The 27,310-nt window shown below is 51.2% G+C and overlaps 2 protein-coding genes across 12 annotated transcripts in view; both read right to left on the bottom strand.

The window, feature by feature from the left end:
- The window catches only part of Slc28a1 (solute carrier family 28 member 1), a 42,224-nt gene extending 33,748 nt beyond the window's left edge, over window positions 1-8,476 (bottom strand). For 3 of the 10 annotated variants that reach the window (XM_023710670.1, XM_023710686.1, XM_023710707.1), the window contains exons 1-5: window positions 8,174-8,386; window positions 7,648-7,759; window positions 6,827-6,934; window positions 5,780-5,856; window positions 2,204-2,387 (exon numbers count right to left, since the gene is read on the bottom strand). In XM_023710670.1, the coding sequence (XP_023566438.1) occupies window positions 2,204-2,387; window positions 5,780-5,856; window positions 6,827-6,934; window positions 7,648-7,759; window positions 8,174-8,183 (491 nt within the window). In that variant the 5' untranslated portion in view covers window positions 8,184-8,386. The other 7 variants (XM_023710680.1, XM_023710710.1, XM_023710689.1 and 4 more) reach the window with 6 other exon arrangements.
- Window positions 8,477-20,584: 12,108 nt separating this feature from the next.
- The window catches only part of Alpk3 (alpha kinase 3), a 54,057-nt gene continuing 47,331 nt past the window's right edge, over window positions 20,585-27,310 (bottom strand). For both annotated transcript variants that reach the window (XM_023710652.1, XM_023710660.1), the window contains 5 exons: window positions 26,572-26,852; window positions 25,795-25,883; window positions 24,875-25,098; window positions 22,522-22,570; window positions 20,585-22,036 (listed from right to left, as the gene is read on the bottom strand). In XM_023710652.1, the coding sequence (XP_023566420.1) occupies window positions 21,706-22,036; window positions 22,522-22,570; window positions 24,875-25,098; window positions 25,795-25,883; window positions 26,572-26,852 (974 nt within the window). In that variant the 3' untranslated portion in view covers window positions 20,585-21,705. The remainder of the gene's footprint in view (window positions 22,037-22,521; window positions 22,571-24,874; window positions 25,099-25,794; window positions 25,884-26,571; window positions 26,853-27,310) is intronic.

Below are 27,310 nucleotides of genomic sequence, written 5' to 3'. Positions count from 1 at the left end.
CACACTCCTCCCAGCCCTCTGTGGTGCCAGGCACAATTTCCTCTCCTCGCTTCTTTCCTAGGCTGTGGGCAGTTTCCTCAGACACATCCACCAATCACAACTTGACTAGACATTGAAAGGGACCATGCAGGTCTTCAGAGTTTCCTCTCTGGTCTCTGGGGCTTTGCAATGCATGCCCTCCCTCCCAGGGCACAGTGACATGCCCTAGCCATGATGGTCCCTATCCCTGAGGTACTAACTCTGTAGATATGCAGGATGAAAAAGCCATAGCAATGTGGATATCAAAGGATGGGTAAGTCCCTGGGGAGCACAGGTAGATCCACTGCAGGGCAAGACTGCCTCAGGGCCCTAGACCAGCAAAGCCACAGTGGTACATTGTGCCAGCCTAAGAAAGCTGAGGCTCCAGGGTGTTGGCCCAGCCCATGGTGGTGCCCAGATTGCTCAGATTTTGATGGCCCAGTGACCCCTGGGTGTCCAGGAAACAACATGTGGTGTAAACAACTATTCTGGAGCCTAGAGGCTTAAGTGTCATGACCTCTTGATTAGGTTTCAGCTAGCTCGTTTTGCCTCTATCTTCTGGATGAGTTTTTACTGGATGATTTCTTACCCCATTCTGGTTCCACCTCTGTATTTTGGGAATAGAGGCTGTACCTTGCCTTGGTTCACAGCTGGAAGGACTCCCAGCTAGGAGGACTTTGCCTTCTGTCTCAGATGAGACTCTGGTCTTTGGAAATGATGGTAAGCCAGGTTAAAATTTTGGGGACAACCAGGATGTTGTACGTGAGGAGGACATGAGTTTTGAGAGGTAAGGGTCCAACACTCTGGACTATTGTGATTTGTTCCTGCCAAATTCATGTTGAAATTTAATAGCTAGGGCTGGCAAGATAGCTTAGCAGTCTAAAGTGCCTGCTTAGGCAAGCATAGGCAGGCGCAGGGGACCATGGCTCAATCCCTGGCACGACATGCCAGGTGGGCCCCCGCCTCCACAAAAAGAAAATTTAACAGAGGGCAGTTGGGGTGGGGTGGGGCCCACTGTTAAGGAACAGGCTGTTCAGAGAAGTTAATACCTTTCTCAAAGAAATGGGTTCACTCCGGCAGGAAGCAGTGACTGTGTATTAGTTACTGCGGCTGTGCTCCTTATAAATCTAGGCTGCCTCTACTTTGCCTCTTCTCACACTGCTTGCCCTTCCCCTTTCTGCCATGAGGTGAAGCTTCACGAAGCCCTCACCAGAAGACGGCAGTGTGTAGCAATGGGAGACAGAAGCCTGACTCCCGAGGGAGCAAAGAGCATGAAGAAATGGAGTCGGAGGAGACCTGTTGTCTCTTGCAAATTTCAGCAAGCTGGGAGAGAAGGTCACAGATAACAGCATTTCCTGGAGGCCTCCTGTCTGTCCTTTGATCCTTCATCTGGGATGTTAAGGGCTAGTGTTATGTGAACTTAAGAGTTTGGGGAATGCTAGAAGGCACTATAGATAGTAGTTCATTTAAACCAAATTAGTTATGCACATCCTTAGCCTGTTTTTAGCCCACAATAAATGTGAGAAGTTGCTCAGGACTCTCTTAGAGCAGATTAAACTCGAGTCTTCCTGTCGCTTCTTTCCGCTCTGACTGATCTCATACTACAGCAGTGCTGCCATGCTCTGAGGCCTCCTGAGCTCCAGAACCATGAGCCAACAGAAACCTCTCTTCTTTATAAATCACCCAGGTCTGTGGTACTGAGTTACAGCAGCGTTACATAGACTAAGACAGGTCTGATACTTTCTCCCTGGCATCTCCATGGTCTCTAGAGCTCCAAGAAATCTAGTTTCACAATCAAAAAAAAAAAAAAAAAAAATCCCAGCCCAAACTCTGGTCCAGGGACCCTGGGGACTAATTAGAGCTATTGGCACCTGCACCACATCTAGCCTGCTCCCCAGACTCCAGAAGCAGTCAGTCCCCCACAGGATATGACGAGACGTGCCAAGAAGGGCCTTGTGTGCTTAGAAGAGTCCGGTTCCCAGAACATTTCTGTCACTGTCACCTGTGGTAACTGGGGCAGAGAACCAACTGCAGGGAACTAGCAAAACCTCACAAAGATGTGCTGCCTTGGAAGCCGCCCAATAGCTCCTGTGCTGGGTCCTAGAAGGTGGGCAGGATGCAGTGCATGCCCTCTGATCCAGGAGCCCTCCTCTCCCTGCACGTAGTAGGCAACACGCTCACTCACCGGTTAAACCAGAGGAGCAGACGAGGGTGGCCCTGAAGAGGCGCACACTTCCTCAATGTTGGACCCAAACACCTCTTCAGTAGGCTGTGGGCCAGGAAGGCTAGGACCACACAGGTGACAATGATAAGCACCAGGGCCCTCTGGAAGTCCAGAAGACAAGCAGTGAGCAGGAAGGCGGCGTATGCTGGGGACAGAGAAAGGGACACTGTAGCATGGCCCTGCAACATGTTCCACATCACTCCATCTGGAGCGCAGAGGGCAGAAACCCCTTTAGGCCTCCCTGAGTCTAGATCTCCAGTTTGGAAACGAGAATGCTCAGGCCACTGTGTCAAAGGTAGGATGTGTCTACCAGGTGCTGGGTACTTTGCAGAGAAGCTGTGAAGCCCACACGCAGACTCCTGGCCTCAGTGGGACACACAAGGGCTGGTGCCGGGTGAGTACAGCCATTGGTTCAGGATGGGCACATGACCTGATTGGCCTAGCCAATCAGAGACCTCCCCAGGATTTTGAAAGCAACCAAGGGCAGGAAACACATTCTTAGGGGAGTGGGGGAGGCATCTGTGTTAGTCTGATGGGCCAGAGCTCTCTCTACCTCCTATCCCTTCAGCCTATCCTTTCCCCTGTACCCAAAGTCCCCATTGTTGTAGGCAGCTGAATTAGAAATATTATAGGCAGTTAGACAGGGTCAGGCCCTCAAGGAGACAATATGGAAGACAAGGTGACTTTGCAACTCCTGCTTTGGGCCAGACCTTAAGACAAAAGAGTAAACAAAAGACAAAGAGTAAACAGGGAACACCGATGTCAGGTAAAGAAGCCAGTTACAGCTCAGGCCAGAAGTATAGAGGATATAGGCTCCTCCATTGTACCTGAAGAGGGCTGCCCCACAGAAGAAGTGACACCGTGTAGGTATGAAAGAGCCAGAGCACTCCAGAAAGAGGAAGTCAAGGCTGAGCCCTAAAACGGATAAACTAATGACCAAGTCCTGGCAGCCAAGACCTGTCACTGTCACCTGTAGTAACTGGGGCATAGAACCAACTGCAGAAAACTGTGTCTTGTCCCGGAAAGCATCCAGTCCTCCTTCAAGAGAAACAAGTCTGAGTCTGGGTGAAGGTGGCCGTGAGAGGAATACTGACCCTGCTGAAGGACCCCCTCACTGTCAGAGGAAGCTGGAGAAATGGCTGTGGTCTGGGTGTGGTTTGTGTCCCTTGAGGGTTCAGCTGTTGGAAACTTTGCCCTCACTCAGTGTGGTGGTGATGGGAGGGAGCAGGGCCTCCAGAAGAGTGATTAGGTCCTCCAGGAGGGATGAACTTGTGCTGACATCTACACCATGCCCATGAATCTCCAGAAGCTAAACAGACCTGTTCTTCATGAAGTACCAAGCTTCAAGTATTTTATTATAGCAACAGAAGACAGACTATGAGCTGGGACCATACATTCGCTCCATCTAAACAGATGACCCGGATGTCAAGTACTTCAAGAACAGTGGGCTGGGCTGGGGAGATAACTCAGTAGAATAAGCACCTGCCTTTCAAGGGCAGGGTCCTGAGTTCAATCCCTGGTACTGCAAAAAAAATAAAATAAAAAAAGAATACTGGGCCATCACTGTTATCTCTCATCATCCTCACCCCTCTGTAGGCACTCATGATGTCCTTTGCTTGACAGCCACCCTCCTTCTTTACCTCCAACCTGCCAGGCAGAAATGAGCCACACCGGAAAGCCCTGCCCTTCCACTTGGGCTGGGAGCCTTCTGTTCACCCAGAAGCCCTTACTCTATTGGTCATTGCTTGCTCTCCTGTTTCCTCTTCTTTCTACAAAGTCCCCAGCTCAAACATGTCCACAGTATTTCCCACCAGGAATACAAGTCACAACCCAGCCATCAACATTCCTGCCCTGTTCTGATAAAAATGTCTCCAAAGAGCTGTCCATACTTCCTGTCTATACCTACCTCCTATCCCTTCAGCCTACCCTTTCCCCTGTACCCAAAGTCCCCATTGTTGTAGGCAGCTGAATTCGAAATATTATAGGCAGTTAGACAGGGTCAGGCCCTCAAGGAGACAATATGGAAGACAAGGTGACTTTGCAACTCCTGCTTTGGGTCAGACCTTAAGACAAAAGAGTAAACAAATGCAGCCACACACTTCCCTAGGGATGGCCATCAGGGGTTGATATTCTAACCCGATAGGTATCAATCATCTTGAAAGAGCCAGAAAGAGTCACTAACCCAAGCTCTAACAGGAAGAGACCTTGTCCCATATTCATGCCCACTTGCTACCATGACTCACTTCCTCATTTGGTACTGGCTTTAATCAATTTTACCTGAGCAATGGTGCTTGTAATCTCATTGGTTGATCATAGTTTTGTCCCACCTCATGCCCACCTAAGCGAGTGCCCATGGTTTCCACCTCAGACCCACTTCACCACATGGTTTTACTCTTCAGAAGTCCCTGGAAGAGACACCTTCTCGGGACAACCCGCATGGGCCCCACTCCTGTCCTGCTCTTGGACAGAAGCTTTCTTTCCCCAATATTCTGCTCTTAACCTCTGTTTGTTCTAAAATTCATTCTTTGGTTTTAGAGAACACAAACTTGTCCCAGGTACCGTTCAGGTCAGGAGTTTCATTTCCTCAGTATCACCATGACTCTCTGTAACAAGCACCGCTCGGTCCTGGTCTTGTTGGTCCTCTGCAGAGGTGCTATTGATCTTGAAATCCTTTGCCCCTTGGCTTCTGCCAACCTCTTCTTCGTGGCTGGTCCCCAGGCCTCTGTCTTGACCTATTCTCAATGCATTTTCCAAGTGTCCCTGGGAGATTCCCTTCCATAGTGCCTGGCAGTGTCCCTCCAGCAGGCTGTCCAAATCGTTTCCTCCTCCCTACAAGATCACCTCCTCCACCTGGGTCCTGGAGCTCGCCACTATATATCCCCTATCACCCAGACCAGAAGCTGGGATGATGCAAGGTTTCCTTTACCCTATACTCCTGGTCACACCACCCCCAGGGTAGCTGGGGTCACTCCCCCCCCCCCACACACACACTACATTGCTCAAACCTAGCCCACCCCCATCTCATGGCCTCCTTCTTACACACCGCAGCCCCCAACCTGGGCACTTCCCCATTTAAATCCTTCAGTGGTTCTCTCTAGCCTTGAACACGATCCCCAGGTCTGAGCATATCCTCTTCGCCTGCAGATCAGGGGCCTTTCTCAGCCCTCCAGCTCTGAAACGTCTGAGCAGGAGGTGCCCACTTACTCCATGCTGGCCTCCCCTCCACCTACTGCCCGCTCCTCTCTGGTGGGCCCTCAGGAGAGATGCTTTGCACTGCCAGACATCTGCTGCATTCTGTGGGTATTTGTGTCATCCTCCCCCCATCCCCACCTTGCTGCTAAGGCATGCTAAGGGGGTGCCTTGGGAAGATGCGGTGAGGTCTGGCTTAGTTGGGGCCTCAGTTCCTGGCTTGGGCAGGAGCCAGCCCTAACTCAGTGCTAAGCAAACATTTATTGACTGACTGCTTGAGCGACTCTGTGCTAGGTACGGAGGCTGGGCTGTGAGTCTCCTCCTTCTGGTGGGGTGACGGGGGCTCACCAGTACAGAGCAGTCCTGTGCCCATCCATCGGAAGAGTGGCCTGGGACATCCTCGCAGGACCCACTGCAGGCTTCTCCTGGAGAGAGGAGCAGCCATGTCCTTGAGTGAACCCCAAATTCCACCTTTCGGGAAAGCCACTCAGGGGTGTCCCCAGTGGTGAAGCCAGGCATTGGCCACCACCTCCCATGAGGCTGAAACTCTAGCCCAAAGCAAACTGTTGAGCCACACTCCAGGCCTCAGGGCTTCTGGGTCCCTCCTTCAGGGGACAGACAACCTTGTGTCAGGGAGTGGGAGGGAAGAGCCTTATCAACAGGCAGAAGTACATGAAGATAGATTCTGCCTTTCCTGTTACATTCAGTCCCCAAAGGGGGGTGAAGTGGCTCCCAGTTCTATTTGCTCCCTTGGAAGCAGGGGCCCTCGTCATCTAAGTTCCCAGCACCTATTCTAGGAATAGGATGCATGAAAAGCCCTGCTCCTGCCCATCCCCACTGCCTTCAAGCACAGCCCCCACACCAACCAGCACCAGGTCACTGGGTCACCTGCCTTCCCTGGGGAAAGACTAGGACCCAGATACCTGAGCCTCTAGTGGATGTGTACCCTGAACTCACAGAATTCAGCCCCCAGCTGGGGTTTTAAAGTGCCCCCAGCCCCTGAAATGAGTAAGACTTCCCCCAGTTCCCTCATAGGCAGGCAGAGGGCCCCACCACCACCCCTGCCATACACACTGTTCAGCCTGGGCACTGGCCCTCAGGAACCAGAGTTCTAGGCTCACCGCAGACCCTCTGGGCTGGTCCCTTCCATTGTAGGTAAAACAGGAGTTTGAAACTGAATGGTAGGTTCTCCAAGGTGCCCCGGAGACTACATGAGGGTGGAGGGGAGGCCAGTGGGACCAGGGACCCAGGCCACATCCACACCCTGGCTCCTGGCCTGGTCACCATTGAGGCCCAGCTCATTCTCCCTTCAACAGGGGTCACAAAGTCTCCCAGGCTGTCGGGGGGCCAGGCTCCTTCCCTGCCTTATTCAGCCAGTGCCCCGAGAAGACCTACCATCCCCGAAGGGGCTTCCTCTCCACAGTGTGCCCGCCTTGTTGGCTTGAGTCGCTGCCACCAGGGAGTCGGCCTTCCTCCTGAAACAGGGACAGCAAGCTGAGGGACCTGCAGGGGAAGGAGCCCCTGCCATGCCGCTGCACCCACGCACCTCAGGAGTGGACTCAGGTGGGGACCTGCTTTTTGCACAGGAAATAACTGGCTACTTATTTAAATTCTTAATTGAATTATTCTGTGCTACTATAGATCCCTCCTTCGATGAGCTAGATCCTCCTGCCTTTGTGGTTTGTGAGAGAGAGGAACACTTGTGACTTCCCTGAGGCCAGTAGGGTCCATGAAGGACCCTCTGGGGATGGCCCCAGGCCTAGTTCCAGGGCACCATTCTCCCTACTGCCAAGGGAGTGGTTTTGGGTGGGGATGTCCTTGAAGGTGACCTTATGAAAGTTGTTCTGTAGGTGATGCATGGGACTGTGAAGAGGAAGGACCTTGTCTGAGAAGGTTGGGAGGATGGAGACTCCAGAGTTGGAGTTGTGGTCCTCAACCTTGCCCCAGACTGGAGGTGGTTTCCTCAGAGATGCACCCCAACCTCTATATCATCTGGCTTCTCAATGTGACCTTCACTGACCTTCAGGCTATCTGGGCACATAGTAGGTGCTCAGTAAATGCTCAAAGGTTACTGACATGAAGGGGCTGGCATGCAGAGTTCTCCTAACCAAGGAGCCAGGAGGGTGGAAGAAGGCGAACAGGGCGCCCCCCCCCACAATGACTGGGGCTCAAGGAGGAGGGAGGCTGAGAAGGCTGAGTTGGGGGCGGCTACAGACCAAACTTTCCAGGAACTCAGCCCCCATGTTCTCCACGCCGAGGGCCATGGGTGTGAGGGAGACGGACTCTCTTTGTCTCTGCATGTTGTCCTCCATGGGCCAGATCTTCCTGCTGAAAGACAGAGTCAGGGAGGCCCTGTGGAGAAGCCACGAATGCCACTCCGAGCTCACACCTCACTGCGCCTGGGCTTCCCCTTGGGTCGCCCAAGGGGAAGCCCCATTCCTGTCTCATGCTGAGCCTGTGAGAAGCAGGCCCTCGTGAGTGCTAGGGGTTCTGGGTAGAAAGAGCAAATTCTGCTCACTTCCCAGGAAAGAAGAGGAAGGGAATGAGTATCAGATGAGATGCACAGATACACAGACAGACTGCATCTGAAATGGGCTTTTTCTGAAGAAAGGCCCTTGCTTTCATTGCTTCCCACAGCAGGCCAGGATTCTACAGGGATTTGTTGTCCACTATGCTGTACTTTCTCATTGAAAGACGGAGACATCCTAAAGACGCCATTCTCATCCCTGGAACTAACCATACCTGAAACCATTTCCACTCCCAGACTTTTCCATTCCAATAGCCCGTGTGTTTCCTTCTCGGGCTTCAGCTCATCTGTAAATGAGTGCTAAGACCTCCTCCTCCCAGTCCTGTTCCTCTCTTTTCTTTCTTTTTTCAAGCACTCAGCCCTCTCCAAATCAAGCTGACATAGGCAGATACTGCATACACACAGAGCTGTGTGCACACCTTGTTCCTACTCACAGATATGGGGTGAAGAGGCTGCTCTCCGGGAGACAGAAGGCCGGGTTTCTGTGGGGCAAGGTGGGTCCAACACTTGCGCAATGACCAGCCTTCTCTGCTCAGTGGAAATCTTGGGCAGAGTCCACAGCTCCAGTAGGTTGGGCTTCCCAAGCCCACGGCCACTGCCAGGGCAGAACCCTGACCCAAATCCCTCTCAAAGAAAAGTGGGGGGCAGCATTCAAGGCCTGACCACTGCAGTGCCTGCCTTCTGTCCATCCCCCTCCGGGACCCTCCAGCCACCTCCTCCTGGCAACTGCCTTCCCAGCCCTGGTCCCTATCCATCATCCTTGGGTTTTTATCTTTCATTTTGTAACTCCCTCCCTGCCTGGATCAGGAACTGTTCCCAGGCAGCCTTTTTCCCTAGGCTAAGAGAGGAGGGAGGCAATGCAGCTTCAGGAATAGGAAAGCGCTGGGAAGGGTTTCTTCTCTATGCATCAATGTGGTCACCAGAACAATGCCAAACAGAAGGGTGAGTTTCCCCTTTTCTTTTCTCTCTCTTGCCCTTCCTCCTCTTTCTTTCTAAACATTGAAGCAGCAGGGTGCAAAGTCAAGAGACAGACACTTTAGTTTTTCAATCCTCAAACTAAACATTAAGCTTGGCTGATAGGGTTGAAAGCAGCTCTTTAATAATTAATGCTCCACACTCAGGATGAAATCTTTTAGAACATAAAAACACTTCCTGGTTGCAGCAGAGCAAGGTTCCCCACAACAGCTTGGGGGCTGCCTTGAAAGTGTGGGAAAAGAGAGTACAGGGGGCCCCCTCTCTTCTAAATCATTCTTTTTGCTTGAGCGTTCTAGTTGCCAAAGCATTACACATACAGTGTTAAACACTTACACACTATAGAATCCACAGAATGCGGGGAATTAAATTCCCCCAATCTGAGCCCTCCATGGATGAGCACTGCTGAGTCTGGGGCATTTCTTCCACATTGCCTCTGAGTATGCCCCACTTTGTGGTGCTTGTTTTCTACCAGGGAATCCTGTCATCCCAGCACTCAGGAGGCTGAGGCAGGAGCATCACTTTGGGTTTAAGCCCAGCCTGGACTATAGACCAAGATCCTGTCTCAAAAAAAAAAAAGAAAGAAAGAAAGAAAGAAAGAAAGAAAGAAAGAAAAAGAAAAACAAAAACAAAACAAACAGGGGGATGGGGATATAGCTCAGCAGCATGGCTCCTGCCTGGCGAGCAGGAAGTCCTGAGTTCAATTCCTTCTACAAAAAAAAAATTTGTTTTGCTTTTCCTATACCCTCACCCCAAGCCACTTTTGATAAGCTAATTAGTTGTAGAGGCAAAAATAATTCCTTGGTTGTTCTATTCTCTCCTCCTGTGAGAGAAGTGATCTGACATAATACCACTGAGCCTCAGAGCAAAGCCACAGACTGTACAAGAGGCCAGGAATATAGCTCAGTGACACAAGCACCTGCCGGACAAGTACAAGGTCTTGAGTTTGATTCCTGGTACAAAAAAAAAAAAAAAAAAAAAAAAAAAGGACAAAGACTTTCTACAGAAGTTGCCATTCAGGGACCTCAGGGCTCCTGGGAAATGCCAGGACAACAAATCTACTGACAATGGCTGTGTCCATGCTGATGCCAGCCACCCCTGGGGGTCACATCTAACAATCAGACACCGGAGCTTTCCAGGCATATCCCAAACCCAGGAAGATTCTGCTGATGATATTAATCCAGTAGAATTCTGTTCTTCTCTCATGAGTATGGACCGCTGTTCCTGTATGAACCTGCCAGTTAGAACCCAGGACCTGTCCCTCAGCTAGGCACAGGTCCGGGGCATACAGTAGCTAGAAGTCAGCATTCCAGAGTGTAGAAGAGATCTTTGCTAGGGATGGAAAGACAGGGGCCTTTGGCTCAGAGAAACAGGGCCATGTGCAAGATGGCTCTTGTAGTTAAGAGCTTGGTGGATGACCAGGCATAGGCTGAGGGCTTCACCTGTACTGCCCCCATGAAATCCTGTTACCCAGTGAGAGGATTCTGGATGCCCTTTTCTCCAGCTGTCCTCGACAGAGGCGTGTGACCTGGAAGCAACTCTTGAGGATCTGAACAGCCTGAGGCAGAAGCCAGGACTGTGGGCTGGTGCTGGTAAACCTGAGATGTCAGGTAAGGCTTTCATTCAAACCTCCTGTCGAAGCAAGGTGGATTTGGGATCTGTACTTGGTGGCTGTGAACTGTGTCCTCTGGTCAGATTCTGTGTAATCAGTACCCCTGTATGTCCGAATGACTTCCTGATGGGGTGGACTGCAGGAAACTCAGCTTGTATCCTGAGTAAGGATCCAACAACTCCAAGAACACATATTTGCCTGGATGAGCCCCAGTGATGCTTCTGAGGTGAAAGTCTGAAAGGGGAAAGAAAATGTACAAGAGAAATTGCTCTTTGTAAAACTTTATTCTTAAGGGCCAGTCAAATAGCTTAGTGGATTAAAGCACCTACAAGCAGGCGCAGGGGCCAGGGGTTCAATCTCCAGGCCTGTGATGCCCCCCCACCCGGGGCATGCTGAGATGGCAATTGAGACTAAGTGGGGTGATGCCCACCTGTAATCCCAGCTCTTGGGAGGCTGTAAACAGGCAGATCACTACAAGTCCAATTTGGTAGTAAGACCCTGAACACCCTGTGGACTCTTCCCTAAAATAGCAAAGAAAAAAAAAAAAAAAACCATTTTGTTCTTTCGAAACTGCCTAGCTCTATAACTGCTTCATGGCTTTGTAATTATTTTCTTGACCCCTATAACCACGAGTGCACAACTGAATGTGTAGGATGCCTGGTTGTACCACTGTATCGGGCTTCATGAATTGAAGATCATTAATCTACCCTTGGACCCGATGCTCTCTCCTTGCTAGCTAATCAGAATAACTTGGTGCCAGGCTGTTCTTTCTCGCCTGTATCTTCCTTTGTACCTCCTGCTCATGCATCATATAGAAGCCTTAGACCAGCAGAGATCGGGGTCAGGTATTCTAGGAATGATTCCAATCAGTGCCTGTTATGGCTTATGTCTAATTGTCCCCCCAAAGCCTCATGCAGTTATGGGGTGGCTTCTGAGTTTGTGATTAATTCCCAGTGCTGGGATTATGGGTGTGAGTGCTGCTGGGATTATAGGTATAGGTGCTGCTGGGATTATGGGTGTGAGTGCTACACTCAGCCTGGGATGGATAGCCCAAATGCAACTTAAGGGAGACAGACTTGCTCTCTGTTGCCACTACTCCTCCCTTTTGGTTTTCCACGACCATGAACTGTTTTCCACTGCCATGTGCCAGTCTGCTTTGGAGCCAGGTGAGTATGGACTGAAACCTCCACAAACTGTGAACTAAGTAAACCTTCCCTTCCTTAATTTTGGATATCGTGTACTTTGTCCCAGCAATAGGAGAAAAGTAACTGAGACAGTGCCTATCAATGTAAATAAATCTGCCTTCAAATGCTGAGTGTCATTTTGGTGTTTCCATACTTGCCATTGTATGTCAATCCATAAGATCTGAGACAGATTCCTTAGCCTGAGATGCGGGGTCTTGTCCAGGTGATATATAGGGGGTGTTCCCAGCAGGGGAGGATGGGATATGGAACTGGGCAAGGACAAGAAGAAAAGTGTGGTCTTGGCCAGAGCTGGGCTGTCAGCTGATCTCACAGGACTCTCGGGAGCATGCACTGCCACGGAGATAGTCCCTACCTGGGGTGAGGCCAGGCTCAGGCCTCCCTGGGCACCCAGCTGAGGAGCTTTCCACCTAGCTCAGACCCTACATCTGAGAAGGGTGGCTGTGAGTTGTACCTGCCACTCCCAGTGGCTGGGGGTTGGGGAGCAGTGACCACAGTGGGACCCAGAAGGGCACTGCAGTGGCCACCACTGGTGAGATCTGGGTGCCCCAGATGCCAACTCCAAAGACTAGGACAGGACAAGACACAAGACCTGCCTCTCTTAGGGTCTGCCTTGGGGTCATGGGGAAGACCTGGTTTTGCCTTGGGGGCCTGGTTTTAAATAAGTAGAAAGAGTACACTCTAAAATAATGGTAAAAAGTTAGTACACTGAATCCATATACCAGAAGCATCATTTCTGCTTTTGGGTCTCAGGGGAGACCTGTTTTTGATCACAGCCTCCTTCCAGCGAGAATCTCCATCTGGGGTTCAGTGTGAGAGCAGGTGTGTGGTCAGAACTGCCAGCCTACAGAATTCATGTGACTTGTCTCATCTGGCAGAGCACTTGCAACAGTGAGGCCTCAGCCCAGATAGCCCTACGATCATGCGCTGTGGTGGCTTCTCCAGCCAGGCCTACGTCTCAACTCCAGGTGGGGCCCCAAGTCTCATGCGTCCCTTGAAGCTTTGTATATGGTGGCTGCGACCCAATCACCCTTTGGAAATAGTAAGGAAGAGCCGTCTCTGAGCTCCATGAGCTATGAGGTGAAGGTCAGGACCTCTGTGTCTCAGCAGGGGGCGCCTCCTTCTGAAGTTGCTACAGGGCAAAGCTAGAGCCTCTGAAAATACCATGGAGTGCCTATCTGCCCCAGTGAGCACGATGTTTGTGGGCAGGATCAGGGTCCTTCTAGGGCCATTCTGCTCAAGTTCTGGTCCAAATGAGTGAACAGCAAAGGAAATTTGGGGAAAGTGCACCAGCGGGCAGCCCTGGAGAGACCAGAGCACAGGAATCCAGACAGCAGCTCCTCTGCACCCCAGCGTCCCCATACAGGTTGGCACCAGATTGCAACAGGCCTGAAAGGTTCCTATCACCTGGCACCTTGAAGCCATTGCATACTTGGGACATGCGTCACTCTCACATCTGTGATGACACTGGTGTGAGGGAAGCTCCCACGCTGCCAGCACAAACAGGGCTGGGGAGAGAGCTTGGCAGTCTAAGTGCCTACCTGGCAAGAGCAAGGGCACATGTTCCATTCTTGGTACCACACGCTGGAACCCACACTTTGCTGTCCCCCCAAAACCTGGTGTGGTGGCACATGCCGGTAATCCCAGTGCTGGGGAGGCTGAAACAGGAGGATCACTATGAGTCTGAACTGCATAGTGAGACCCTTTATCAAATAAATAAATAAATAAATAAATAAGCACAAACAATATGCAGTACATAGCACTTGGCAAAGAGAAATAATATCTCTCTGCTATATGGATTTGGTATACTATACATTTTATCATTATTTTAGAGTGTACTCCTATACTTATTTTTAAAGTGTGTTGTAAAACAACATGCCCTGTTACACCCACAGCCTTCTCTTCTATCCAGGGTTCATCATGTCTTTTGATCACATCAAGGTACCGCATCAAGCTGATTGAGGTGCCCATGCCCGTAATCCCAGCTACTTCAGGAGGATGGCAAACTGGAGCCCAGCCCAGGAAACTAATGAAACCCGTTCACAAAATAGAAGTTTTTAAAAGGCTGGAATGTGACTCAGTGGTAGAGAGCTTGCCAGCATGTGCAAACCCCTGGATTCAATCCCTGGTAGGACAATAATAACAACAACAGCAACAATGATGTAGGGCCAGCCAGATCGTTCAGCGGATTAAGGCGCCTGCTCAGGCAGATACAGGGCCTGGGGCTCGATCCCCAGCGTACCATGCCGGCCCCACCTTGGGGGTGCCCTGAGACGGTGATTGAGACTAGACGTGGTGGCGCACGCCTGTGATCCCAGCACTTGGGAGGCTAAAAACAGGATCACTACGAGTCTGATCTGTGTAGTGAGACTCTGTAGACCTTGTACTAAACACAAAAAGGAAAAAACAACAAGGCCACACCAAATGACTGACAGTGTCTCAGAACGGGCCCCTTTGTGACCATCTGTACCTGGGGGTGGCACAGTCACACTGGGAGACTCTGCCTGGTACTCGCTCCCCCTTTCTCTTCCTTGGACCAACACCTTTCTGCTCTCAGCTCCAATGTCAGCCTTGAGAATTTCCTGAAACCCACAAAACCAGACACCCCAAGTCATTTGCCCGCCTCATAGCTATGAGGTCATTCTTCCACCTCATAGCCCTTAACACATATTTGCCACAGTGTTTTCCCCACTCAGTTGTATGCTCCATGGAGGAGGAGTCTATATCCATCTTGTTCACTATTATAAATACAACATGCATAATTATCACATATTATAGGCAGTTCATAAATATTAGCAAAAGGTTTCTTTTTTTAAAAAAATGAGGCATTTCATTAAAGCAGTTTAAATGGACTTGTACCTTCACCAAACTTCCTAGTAATTTGGCTTCCCTTAAACTAGGAAAAAGCCAGGAGTGATGGTGCATATCTGTACCCCCAGCACTCTGAAAGGCTGAGGCAGAAGGATTGTTTTTATTACTTTTTTTTATGTATTTAGTACAGGGTCTACAGGGTCTCACTACACAGATCAGACTGACAGTGAGCCTCCTGTTTTCAGCCTCCCACATGCTGGGGCTACAGGCACACACCACCGCATCTGTCTCAGCGCACCCCGGGGGTGGGGCTGGCACGGCACGCCAGGGATCAAATCCTGGTCCCCGTGTAAAAAAAAAAAATTAAGAGCAGAATATATTTATTGGGGAAAGAAAGGTTCTGTCTGAGAGAAAGACAGAAAGTTACCTCAAGTGGGCTGCTGAGGACCCTGCCTTTTCTAGGGATTTTTATAGAATGAAACCGCAAGAGGAGTCAGATCCAAGGTAGGGAAAAATGGAAAATCACAAGGTGGGAATGGAGTGGGCCAAAACTCTGGCCAACCATTATGAGTATGAGCCTAATTGCTCAGGTAATACTGATTAAATGTGAATTAAGTGGGGAAGCAAGTCACATAGCAAGTGGGCGTGAAACAAAACAGGGGCTTTTCCTGGAAGGAGTGAGTCAGTGGCTCTTCCTGGCCTTCCCAAGGTGATCGATACCTTCAAATAAAAGTTTTTAAACAACTGGGGAGATAGCTTAGTGTGAAGGCCGTGGGCTCAATTGCCAGCACCACAAAAATAAATAAAACAAAACAAAATAACCACCTCACCTAGTCTCACAAAGGAGTGGGATCCTCTCTGAGTGGTTGGTATTTGTGGATACTCAGAGGCCATATGTGGACATGTGGACATGCACAGCCCCCTTAAGGTCAGAGCTCTTTGTTTTTTTTTTAATATATTTAGTACAGGGTCTACAGGGTCTCACTACACATACCAGACTCGAGTGATCCTCCTGTTTTCAGCCTCCCAAGCGCTGGGATTACAGGGGCATGCCATCACGCATGTGGAGCGGGAGATCGAACCCCAGTCCCTGCACTTTGCCTAAGCAGGTGCTTTACTCCACTGAGCTATCTGGCCGGCCCTAGAACTCTGTCTTCAGGGCAAAGCAAAGCTCTTCCCTCTTGCCTCACACTACACTACTTTCCTGTGAGTAACCAAGAAGAGTCCCCTCCCTGGGAAAGGAAGAATTATCACCAGGAGAAACTGTGTAAACCAGTGAATGTGTATTGGCAACAAATATCCAGGGGCCATTTATGGAAACCTACTGAAGACTCTTTGACCAAGATAAGAGTAAAACCTAATGTTATTCTATTTTTTGCTAAGAATGTTTTCATTAATCAAGAACGAAAGTCGGAGGTTCGAAGACGATCAGATACCGTCGTAGTTCCGACCATAAACGATGCCGACTGGCGATGCGGCGGCGTTATTCCCATGACCCGCCGGGCAGCTTCCGGGAAACCAAAGTCTTTGGGTGGGGGGTGGGGGGAATATGGCTGCAAAGCTGAAACTTAAAGGAACTGACAAAGAGCACCACCAGGAGTGAGGCTGTGTGGCTGTTTGACTCAACACGGGAAACCTAAGCATTCAGCCAGCTGAGATTGAACAATAACACGTCTGTGATGTCCTTAGATGTCCGGGTCTGCATGCGCTACACTGACTGGCCCAGCCTGTGCCTACCTTACTCCAGAGGGGGATCAGGGATTGCGATTATCTCCCATGAAGGAGAAATTCCCAGGAAGTGTGGGTCATACGCTTGTCCTGATTAAGTCCCTGTCCTTTCTATACACCGCCCATCACTACTACCCATTGGATGGTTTAGTGAGGCCTTCAGGTCGGCCAGCTGGGTGGGCCCATGGCCCTGGTGGAGCACTGAGAAGGTGGCTGAACTTGACTATCCAGAGGAAGTGAAAGTCCTAACAAGGTTGCCCTACATGAACCTGCAGAAGGATCTGTAACGGGAAGATGTGAGCAAGCGGGGAGTCCCATGTGTGTGGCTGTCAGGTTGGCGTGTGCGGCTTCCCTCTTCCCATGTTTTTCTGCTTTTCCTCGAGAGGTCAAGATGTCCAGTCCTGTCATTGTCACACTGGGGGTCTGGGCCTTCTGCACCGCGGCTTCATCCTGCCTGTGGCCAGCCACCATGTGTGGCCCACACGTACAAGCGACAGGGTGTGTGTTCACTTGGCAAGCAGTGTCAGGCAGTCACAGAACCTAATTTTAGTTCACGCTATATTTTTTGATACCTAAATTCTCTCACCGGAGGGTCTACATTCAGTGTAGAAGTTCGCAGTCAGATAAACCATTCTTACCACTTTAGGATAACACAAATCAACCAAACCTTACCTATGCTAGACTGTATTCAAAGAGTCAAGATATAATTGACCCTTTGAACAGCATCAGAGTCAAATGAAGGATTGAAAATAGCAAGTCTCTGGTTGGTCCCGTGTAGAGTGATGATGATGTCACTATACTCAGAGTGTCCCTTGCCCCATTGCCCTGTCTGAGCAGGACCTGGAAGATGGCCCTCTCCTCCCCATGACAGATAACTGCTCTGCTGTGCTTCTCTCTGGCCTGGGATTCTGGAGGGGAAAGCTGCTATGCAGATAAGGCCCCTGCCCTTGTAGCAGAAATGGCCCAACTTCCCAAAGTTGGGAAGTCATTGTAACGACATGGCATAGAAACCAGACCTCCAGCTGTGGTCAATTTGCAGCTGGGTCCCAGGAATGAAAAAGGGACAGGGAGTTCCTAAGCCATCATCTAGTAATCCCTGGAACTGAAGACTTCTGGTTGGGCCAACAAGTCTGTCTCAAAAAGGGATCAGAGGACTCAAGTGAAAACACAAATGCTTGCCCCTCATTGAGTCTGGGGTCTGAGGGGACTGTTGAGACCCAAATGTTTCCTTGCTAATGTGGGTCAGAATCCTTACCACCAGACCAGTTACAGACTGACCTGGAAGGCTGCCAGGCCAGGGCTTCCACCAGGCCATGTGACCCACCAGATGGGTATGGAGGTGACATATCAGTGAGTCATATGGAGCCTTGACGGCTCATGAAAGTCCTGATAAGAAAAATGTAGTGGGGGAACCCAGTGATAAAAAGAAAAAGAGTAACTATTGTCCTATTGAGAATAAACACACACACACACACACACACACACACACACTAGTCACCAGGCTCTAGGGAGCCTGGGTGCTTAACTAAGTCACACTAGGTGACCTCATAGCCCTTGGGGTGGAGCCTGGTCTATTGGCCATAGCCAGGTATCATCTGGTGGACCCCGTGGCCCCAGGCACTGAGTACATTGCTTGGTGTTCCATGTGCCTCCTCCACCCATGCCACCAGCTTCCCTCTGTCTATATTATTGGCTCTAAGCAGGGCCAGTAGTTTGTCTTGACCCTTTTGGTCCCCATTCTAGGTTGGGATTGATTCTGCTGACCCATCAGCCTGTCCCACCATGGTCCTCCAGTGAATCATCAAATGCCCAGACACAGTTGTGATGTCGGTACACACTGCATTCAACCAGGATAGTACAGAGGGTGTTCTTGTAGGATGCCTACTGGCTGGGATGGTGAATGGTGTGTTGGAAGTTTGTGGTACCAGAAATACCCCCTTGAGAGGCTGGCCAGGAAGCAGGATGGTGCTGTTGCTCCTACATTGCCAGGGGCAGTGTGGAGACATGGCTTGTCAGGGTGTCTCACCGCCTTTCTCAACCTATTGGGAGCATTGGGTACAGAGGTCTGGTTCCCAGGGAAGAAAGAAATCCTCAAAGACAAAGCGATGAAGCAACTGAACCTAAGGCCAGAGCTCTGGTACAAAGCACAAAGAGGGGAGTCCCTGAGCAGAGAGGAGGTGGAGATGGAAGGGAATGAAGGCCCTGGCTTGGGGTGGGAGGAGAAGCAGGACAGGCTCTAAGGGCCAGGCACTCTTGTCCCTGGCCAGTCTTCTGTGGTGGAGGCATCCAGGGACGGAGAGCTTCTGCCGAGGCCCCAGCTCTGCTCTTCCTTTCTGGATCTTCCTTTGTATTCCTCTTCCCAAGGAGGGGCAGTTCCCAAGGCACCAAGTCCCCAGACACCCTGACAGGGCACATGCCATTGGCTCAGTTATGCAAATAGCACAAACCATCTTACCTGGCCAACTCAGGCTCTTCTGAGTGACAAATGACAAAAGTATGGGCACAGCTAGGATGATGCATTCTGTCCAGGGAAAATAGAATGATCACTACCACATGAAAAGGGGCAGGACAGAGGAGAGGGGATTCTGAGGGCATCCTGGTGCTATCACATTAGATAATAAATGTCAGGCTCACAGGCAGGACCACTAGGGCCTGGGCCTCAGAACTGAACTCCAATAGGCCTAAAGCTCTAATCGGAAACAGCAGTTCTTGTGACAGGCTGTAGTAACAGATGATAGCTTCCACCTGGACTCCCTTTCTTGTTGGGTTGCATAATTTTGATTGACTTTTAATCAGTTAATCCACTGGTTTAATTCCACAGAATAATTGAAAGTGCTTGTGATTCAACTGTAGGATTGTGATAAAACTATTAGAGGAAAGTTATAGCTGGGAACTCTGGGCTTTGGAGGATGGTAGCCTCATCATTATCCTTGGACTTGGTAGTTGAGTGGGATCTTGAGTTCCTGAGCAAGACACAAATTTGATTTTGGCCGTATGTAGGAGAGTCGTGTGCCATCAGGTAAGAAGACCTCTGTGTGTGTGTGTGTGTGTGTGTGTGTGTGTGTGTGTGTGTGTAAGTGTGTGTAATCTTTTGTGATGTCTGCCAAATCCCCTCTATTCCTCCACTCTCCGCCATGCTTCTGCTAAGTATCCTCACCCTTTAGAAACTGTCCTTTTGCCATTCTATGAAGCCCTGGACTCTGGACCAGCTTCTCTCACCTGGAAGTTGAATCTTACATGGAGTGCAAGACCTAGGTCAGGATTCCTGGGGGTTAGGGGACAATACCTAGAAGTACCCAGGCTCTTGCCTTCCCCAAAGCTAATTGTTCAGCTTTTTTTTTTTAAAATACTGGAGATTGAACCTGAGACCTTTACTGTGAGCTACAATCCCCAGTCCTTTTTAATATATATTTTTTTTTTTTTTTTTTGAGACAAGATCCCAGGCTGGACTTCAAGTTTGATCTTCCTGCCTTAGCCTCCCAGGAGCTGGGATTACAGGTGTATACCATCACACCTGGCCTGTTCAGCTGTTACTGTGGTTCTGTGATTATCCCAATATCCTTCCATGAATCCCTTTGCTTGCTGAAGTTGGTCCAAGTTCATTTCCGTTGCTTCAAATCCCAGCACTCTAAGGATAGGCAGTGTCTCCTGGGGCCTCCCACACACCTTTGTCTCCCACACGTGGCAGCCTAGGGTCTGGCATATAGTAGATGCTCAGTGAGCATCTGCTGAATGAATAAGTGGATGAGCAATAATCCAGCTCTCCTCCCCCCCCCCATGTTATTTGGACATGCAGGCTGGGAGGATGGGAGCACCCTGGGACAAAGCTCAAAGTGGGGAGTCCTTGAACAGGGAGGAGGTGGAGATGGAAGGGAATGAAGGCCCTGGCTTGGGGTGGGAGAAGAAGCAGGACAGGCTCTGGGAGGGCTGATGGCCAGTGCTCTTGTCCCTGGCCAGTCTGCTGTGGCAGGGGCATCCAGGGACGGGGAGCTTCTGCCGAGGCCCCAGCTCTGCTCTTCCTTTCTGAATCTTCTTTTGTGTGCCTCTTCCCAGCAGAGGGGCAGTTCCCAAGGCACCAAGTCCCCAGACACCCTGACAGGGCACAAGCCATTGGCTCAGTTATGCAAATAGCGCAAACCATCTTAGCTGTGACCTCAAGAGACTGACACTGGCCTGCAGGCCAGGAGCCAAAAGATGGATTCATTGTTCTGCGGGGCACAGGGATAATGGGACACTCTCCTCTAGCCTGGCTGGGAAGGAGGGACCCAGCTCTGTCACCACACCAGACGAGGGCAAGTGGGACACACGGGCACTGCTTTTATTGCATTCCAAGGGAAGTGGGCTAGCTCCAGACCATCCACACCAGGTCTCAGGAAGGGACATCCAGGAAGGACACAGGGCACCAGGTGCCACACTGAAAATCTTCATGAGCCCATCTGGGAGAGCCCAATACTGGTGCCCAGGATTAGGAGCGAATAGTTGGAGGTAGGGGGTCCCCATTCCCTTACTCAAGACTGATTCTTTTAGGTCCTTTCTAGGACCCCCACAAGGGAGAGTCCCAACTCTCTGTAAGGGAGACAGGAAATTCACTGTGAACCCCTCTTTCCAGGATGGAGCATGAGGCCCCTCAAAGTCAATGCCCTCCCTCTGGGGACAGGCAGGGATGAGAGCCAAGGAATAAGGCAGAAGCACTGGTGGGCACTGTGCAGACGAGGGTCAGGCAAACCTGAACACGGGTACAAGCACAGTCAGAAGGGCAGACTGTGGGGGCCCAAAGCTGGGGAGCAAGGCCAGGATGACAGTGATGGGGAGGGTGTGCAGAAGCATGATTCATCAGAGACTGATGCCAGGGATACAACAGGCCCAGAAGGGCCCTGAGCCCCACCTGGGCTCGAGGACAGGTTAGGCACAGGATAGCTAGGATGGATGTGGCAAGTAGCTGGAAGAAATCACCCTGAGAGTCACAAGCCAGACACCACGGAGGAGTCTGAAACCCTGAAAACAGGAAAAGGGCTGGGTCGAGCAGGGGACAGGATGGCACGGGCCCGGATGGCAGTGCTGGCCACCACATCTGGCCAGGAAGGGGTTTGGGGGAGAACACATGCAGAGGACTCGGGGAGCCTCCAGCAGTGGTGAATGTAAACTTCTAGGAGGCCAAGGCCGCCAGGTACTTGGAGGTGAGGCCTACTTGAGGCCTGGGAACCCTGGCTGATGATGGCACCAGGAGAGGCTGGTGGCTGTGTGCCACAGCCAAAACCATCAGAGGAGGAGCTGTTGGAGGACAGGATTCTCAAAGAGGTCCCCAGGCGGTCCTTGCTCAGGGCACCTTTCCGCTGGCACCATCTTGAGAACATCTCTGTCTGGTTCAAGTTGATTCCTGGTTGGTCTGCTGCTGGGTGGAGGCCCCCAGCCCCTGCTGGGGCTACCGCTGGGCCTTGGAGCCCCCCTCCTGTGAGGGAGGTTTCCCCAGTACCTGGACAGCAGCTGCCTCCGAGGTGGCCCTGGGGCTTGGTGTGCTTCGCCGCACGCCCTGAGGACTAGGAGGGCCTTTCTTCTGGGGCTGTGGACTCAGTTGGGCACCTTTCCTGCCAGCTGATGGACTCTTGGAGCCTTTGGGCTTGGCTTGGGGGTGGGCAACTTCGGGGCCCTTGAGGGCTGGGAGCCCCAGCATCTCACAGTAGGTGTTGCACTGGTGGGAGGAGGCGAAGTGGTCCAGCAGGGCCGGGAAGCAGCTCTCCTTAAGGCCTTGATATCTGCAGCCAGACAGAAGAACTGAGGGGGACCCACCTAGGGTGGTAGAGCCCTGAGGGCTGGCTTTGGCATGGCTGCCATCAGGGTGCTGTGCCCAAGGAACCTCCTTTCTCACTCCCCAAGGTGCTAACTCAGGCGGCAGCATCCCAGTTCTAAAGCTTGTCTCATTAAGACCCTGACACACAGGATTCACCAGTCCTGCATGTACAAATGGGGTCCTGCCACAAGCATACACTTGGCTGTTGCCCATAGGAGTCCCTGTGGAAGCGAAGGGTATGCTGCAGGCCCAGAATGTTAGAGGAGCCTCTACTAGGACATTCATCAGAGCTGCTGGTCCATGCCAGGAGTCAGGGGCACGAGGGAGGGGATCGCTGGCCCCCAAAGGTGTTCCCATATGGCTGTGGGTACAAGTGGGACCATCTGGCCCCAGGGACTAGAAACCAGGAGACCCCCAAAAAGGCTGTTTGGGGTCACTGCAAACCCTTACCCTCGCAGTTTGGTAGCAATCTGCACATCAGTCATCTTCCAGTCAACCCCTGAAAGCAGAGAAAGTGGGAGCCTGAAGCCAGCCTGGCAGGGTTCTGGGCCCCCATGTCTCCAGCACAGAACTACCCTTAGGCATTGTCACAAAGGCCACCACCACTGGCCTGTCCAACAGGCAGGGGCAGATCACTGCATCATTCTTAAGATTCCTGTTTTTGCCGGGCATGGTGGCACATGCCTGTGATCTCAGCACTGGGGAGGCTGAGGCAGGAAGATTGTAGTGGGTTTGAGATCAGCCAGGACTACAAAATGAGCTCAAGACCAGCCTGAATTGCATAGCAAAAGCCTGTCTCAGAAAGATTAAAAAAAAAAAAAAAAAAAAGATTCCCACCATCACAGGTGACAAGCTAGGCGTGCAGTTCAATGGTTCAGTCACTCATGCCATTACTGAGCCTTAGGTGCAGTAGTCGCTCTGAGCCAAAGTAAATGCTCAATGTTTCTGGCTCCTGGAGCCCAGGTTTTTAGCTCTGTGAGTCTCAACTGAGTCAGACCAGTCACAGGCGGCACCAGCCTCTGGCTGTGAACTTGGCCCTTCTCCTTCCTCTTAGGGTGGCAATCTGTCCCAGGTAGAGTGACCTAGGGGAAAACGCAGCTAGGGAAAACCAGCAGCAGTGCAGCTTGGGGCAAGACTGGCTTCCACCTGACTCAGCATCAAGTGGGCTCCCCGAGGTGCTGAGGTGCTCTTTCACAGAACCTTGGGCAAACAGAACCTGGCAAAGGTGATAGAGAAAAAATGCCTCACCCTAGTCAGCCCAAGCGTCCCAGCATTCAAGTGTTAGGTTTGTGATCTTCTATCCCTATTTGCAAGTTGCCCAGCATTTTTCTAGGAAGCTGGCTCTCCATAACTGGGTCAAGTACCTTCATGTGACAGCATACAGGTGGGGTGGGGTTTTGACTCCGACAGACCTCCGTTCACACTTCAGCTCTATCACTCCAAAGCTGTGTGAACTTAGCAAGTCACTTACTATTTCTAACCCTCAGCTGTAAGTGAAAGGGTAGTGCTGCCTATCTGGTAGGGGTGTTAGGATGATACCTGTAGGATTCTAACTTAGCGCTTGAAACATAGCAGTTAGGCAAAACATATTAATTTCTTTGTCATTTCTCTTGGCACTTAGTCCATTCCATTTTACCTCATAATAGTGACCTTCTATGCCTGCAAAGAACTTTAGCTTGCAGAAAGCTCTGTAAATATGGTCTCATGTAATCCTGATAACAGGTCTGAGAAATGGGAGAGAAAACATCACTCCAAGTGAGGGACAAGGAACAGAAGCCAGAATCATGAAATGACCTATCCTGCCCAGGCTTTGGTTTTCTCCTTTGTGACAGGCTCAGAGAGCCTTGACTTAAACCAAACACCTCTGACTCCAAAGTCTTTCTACAGTCCCTTGTTACCCCTGCATGGGAGAATCTGTTCGCTTCCCACAAGCCTTGAGGACATCAGCTATTCCTAATCCACTACTTGGTGAATGGAAGGGGAAGAAAGGTCTGAATGGTAGGAGCTCATCAGTTGCCTGACGATGGCTGGAGGTTCCCTAGTTCCTGCTCCCCTAATACATGCAGCTGTAGAACCAGTTATTATTATACATGTTAATCCCAAAGAAGAGCATGTTGGAGGCACTTTTCAGTCTCTGGCCCTGGGTTTTCTCATCTATGTACTTCAGGAACAAGATCTAGTAACTGTACTAGTGCCAGCTCCTTCTCCTTCTACTGTAGAACATTTCTCTTTCCCGCTCCCTGTGGAGTTCCAGGCAGTAGGTCTGGAGAGGCCTGACCAAAGAAAGAAGGATTTGTGCTGTCGGTTTCCTTTGTAGGGGAGTTTCTAGGTAATGGGGGACATAGACATGAAACTGAAAAGAAGTCAGACTAAGTCAGACAGGGCTAAGGGTATAGTTCAGTGGTAGACTTGCCTAGCCTGTGTGAGGTGCCGTGTTCCATCTTCAAAGCAAAAGGGGGGGGGTGGCTAACAAAGACGGGGAAGGTGAGGTGATCCACGGAGAAGGGAGGTTTGGAAAAAGGTGGCTGTGAGTTTTGAAATAGAATACATGGATGCTAGATAATGTCTTTGAAACCAATTCCTTTTCATTTTAAAGAGCTTGGATTTGCCTTTTAAATGCAACTGTAGTTACAGACAGGCTACCTGTGGGGGTATGTGTTAGGGTCACGGTCCCTGGCCATCTTCTGCACTACCAGATTCCTGTGCAAAGCAAAAGAGATTAAGTGCGAAAGTGCTTTCACAACTGTCTCTATCTCGCCCATTTTGTATCCATGCCCTGTGTACCCTCCTTGCACCCCCATACCTGCCAAATCTGTGACGAGGAAGCTGCCATTTGTCCACTGGTACAGCCAGTGCTGGAAGGCTTGGCATTTCTGCACAACCTCAGAACTGCTAGGTGCCGCTGAAGTACCCATGCAGCTTCCTTCCCGGGAGCAGTAGGACTGCAGGGACATCCCCAGGTCCTCTTCCAGGGTGGCATACGGGATGGCATTGGCAGGCCGGTAGATCAGGTAGAGAGGGATGATCCTGAACAATTGCCCCCCCCCCCGCCACCATTGGTCAGTGTGGCCCCAAGAGCTCCTCCTGCCAACTCTGTCCTCTATTCCTGCATCTAAAACAAGGGCCCCTTCCCAGAATGAGGTTCTTGGTTCTATACCTGAAGTACAGCAAGGCAGGAAGCACCTCCTGAACTCAAGGTAGGAGACAGAGGCCACTGACTAGAACTGCCCACTCCCTGTGGCCAGTGGGATTAGCACCAACTCTGCTATAGCCCCTGGTGGGGGTGAGGGGTGAGGCCAGTGTGTGTCAAATAAAGAGGATGGTCCAGAAGGGCTCCCACCTGAACACAGTTCAATGCCTGTCTCACCCCAAACACTTGAGTCAGCATTCAGGTCTCAACATGGAAACAACTGCTGTTTACAGCTGACACCTACAAAACTCTGCAGAAGAGTCCTGACCAGTCCTGATCCAGTGACTAAGCCGCCCCTTGCATCCCCAGGGCCCTGGAACCTGCTGTGCCCAATCACTGCAACCAGCAAGCTCTGGTTGAAGGGTATGAAATTGGGGCAGTGGGGCTCACAACCAGAGCAGAGACTTTTCTAAAGTGGAGCATGCATGTTGGGGGTCTCTATTTCTAGATTTTGTGGGTCCACTGAGCTGGGTAGCAGGTAGCTCCCAGAAGGCTGCAGTCACTGTCTCCTCAGACCCTTTCCACACACTTACTCAGGCACTTCCCCAAAGCGGGGGGCCGCTCGGGCTTCTGCTGCGAAGATTTTGCAGTACTCCCGGCTCATGTTCTGTATCTTGCAACCCTGCAGTTACAGGAAGCCAAATGGAATCAGCAAGGAGGCTCCCAGTCCTCTGGCTGCCTGGCTCTAAGTGGGCGGCACCCTGCTGGGGGGCTTCCAGGGGGATGCCAGCCCTGAGGGAGGTGGACTCGCTCCTTCTGGCTCCCTTCCCTGGGCCTCATCCTGCAGTCTAGTGCTAGGTAGCAGTGGCCCAGTGGCCCCCCTGAGAGGCAGATAGATCATCCTCCTGCCTGCGTCCTTCCCTTCTGTGTCCCATGTAAGTAAGGCTTCTAGGAGAAAGAGAGCTTGAAGTAGGGGGAAAGTTCCCGCTGCAATTACAAATTTCAGTCCAGTTTGGACAACTCGGCAACAAACAAATTGCATGAGTGGCCTCGAAGATGAGTTCCAGCCCACAGGTCACCTTGGCCTGGGAGGCCTTCCGCAGGCCACACTCCTGTCTACCCCACTGGAGCGCTTAAGGAGAAGACACAAGTTAGTGCCAAGGCACCTAGTCATATTCTCAAAATTTCCGAATTTCTCTAGGCCAAATGTCCAGAGTGTCGGCTACATCTCATCCTCCCCAGAGCCTCCTAAGCTAAAGAGAAGATGGAGATGACTCCTGCCTCCACTTTGGGCTTCCCAACAGGAGCCAGGCTGGCCAAGGGGAGAAGGGAGAGAGGGCAGGGATAGGGCTGGGGATGGGGCATAGTACCTGGATGGTGACGTCGTAGTTTCTGCCCAGGAGGGAGGTCTCGTTGCTGGGCCCGAACACAAGTGGGCTGCACACCTTGATGATGCATGTGCGGCCTGACTCGAAGATGGGCTCCAGCCCGTAGATGACCTTGGCCTGGGAGGCCTTCCGCAGGCCACCCCCGTGTCCACCCCCTCGGAGCTCCTCGCTCACCAGTCGCCCAAAGAGCTTGTCCCCCCAGCAGCCAGAGTCAGCCAGACCCTTGGCAAACACCATGGGGGTCATCTCAATCTCTTCTCCAACTGGAGGGGACAGGAGAAAGGTAGGAACTTGGAGCTTCCACCTGGCCAGCAGGGCGGGGGGAGCACAGAGTGGCAAAAGGCTGGGCAATGCTCCTCCCTGTCCCCAGGCACCCCAGGCACAGGACTCCTGGCCACACACTTATGTTCCCCACCAAACAGTGAACTTGAGCACAAGCTGACCAACCTCTGTCATCTAACAGGGCCCATGCAGTCCTCATCCCATAGGCAGGAAGGGCTCAGCAAGGGTTTGTGGAAGTCAGGCTTTTTGTGACAGTGCAGGACAACAGGATTTCTCTGTTCTAGAACGCAGGTTCCTAAGGAACCTAATGAGCAACTCCCTTTCCGCCAGCGCGTTTGATGAGGCAGAAAGTCTGCAGAAGCACTGAGCATTCCTGCTGCTCAAGCTGGGAAAACTGGGATTGCTACAGACAGTACCTGTACCACTTCCCACTGAAGGG

The sequence above is a fragment of the Octodon degus genome, unplaced genomic scaffold (genome assembly GCF_000260255.1).
Source record: "Octodon degus isolate 3935 unplaced genomic scaffold, OctDeg1.0 scaffold00002, whole genome shotgun sequence".
NCBI lineage: Eukaryota > Metazoa > Chordata > Mammalia > Rodentia > Octodontidae > Octodon > Octodon degus.
This window is presented reverse-complemented; position numbering and strand designations above follow the sequence as displayed.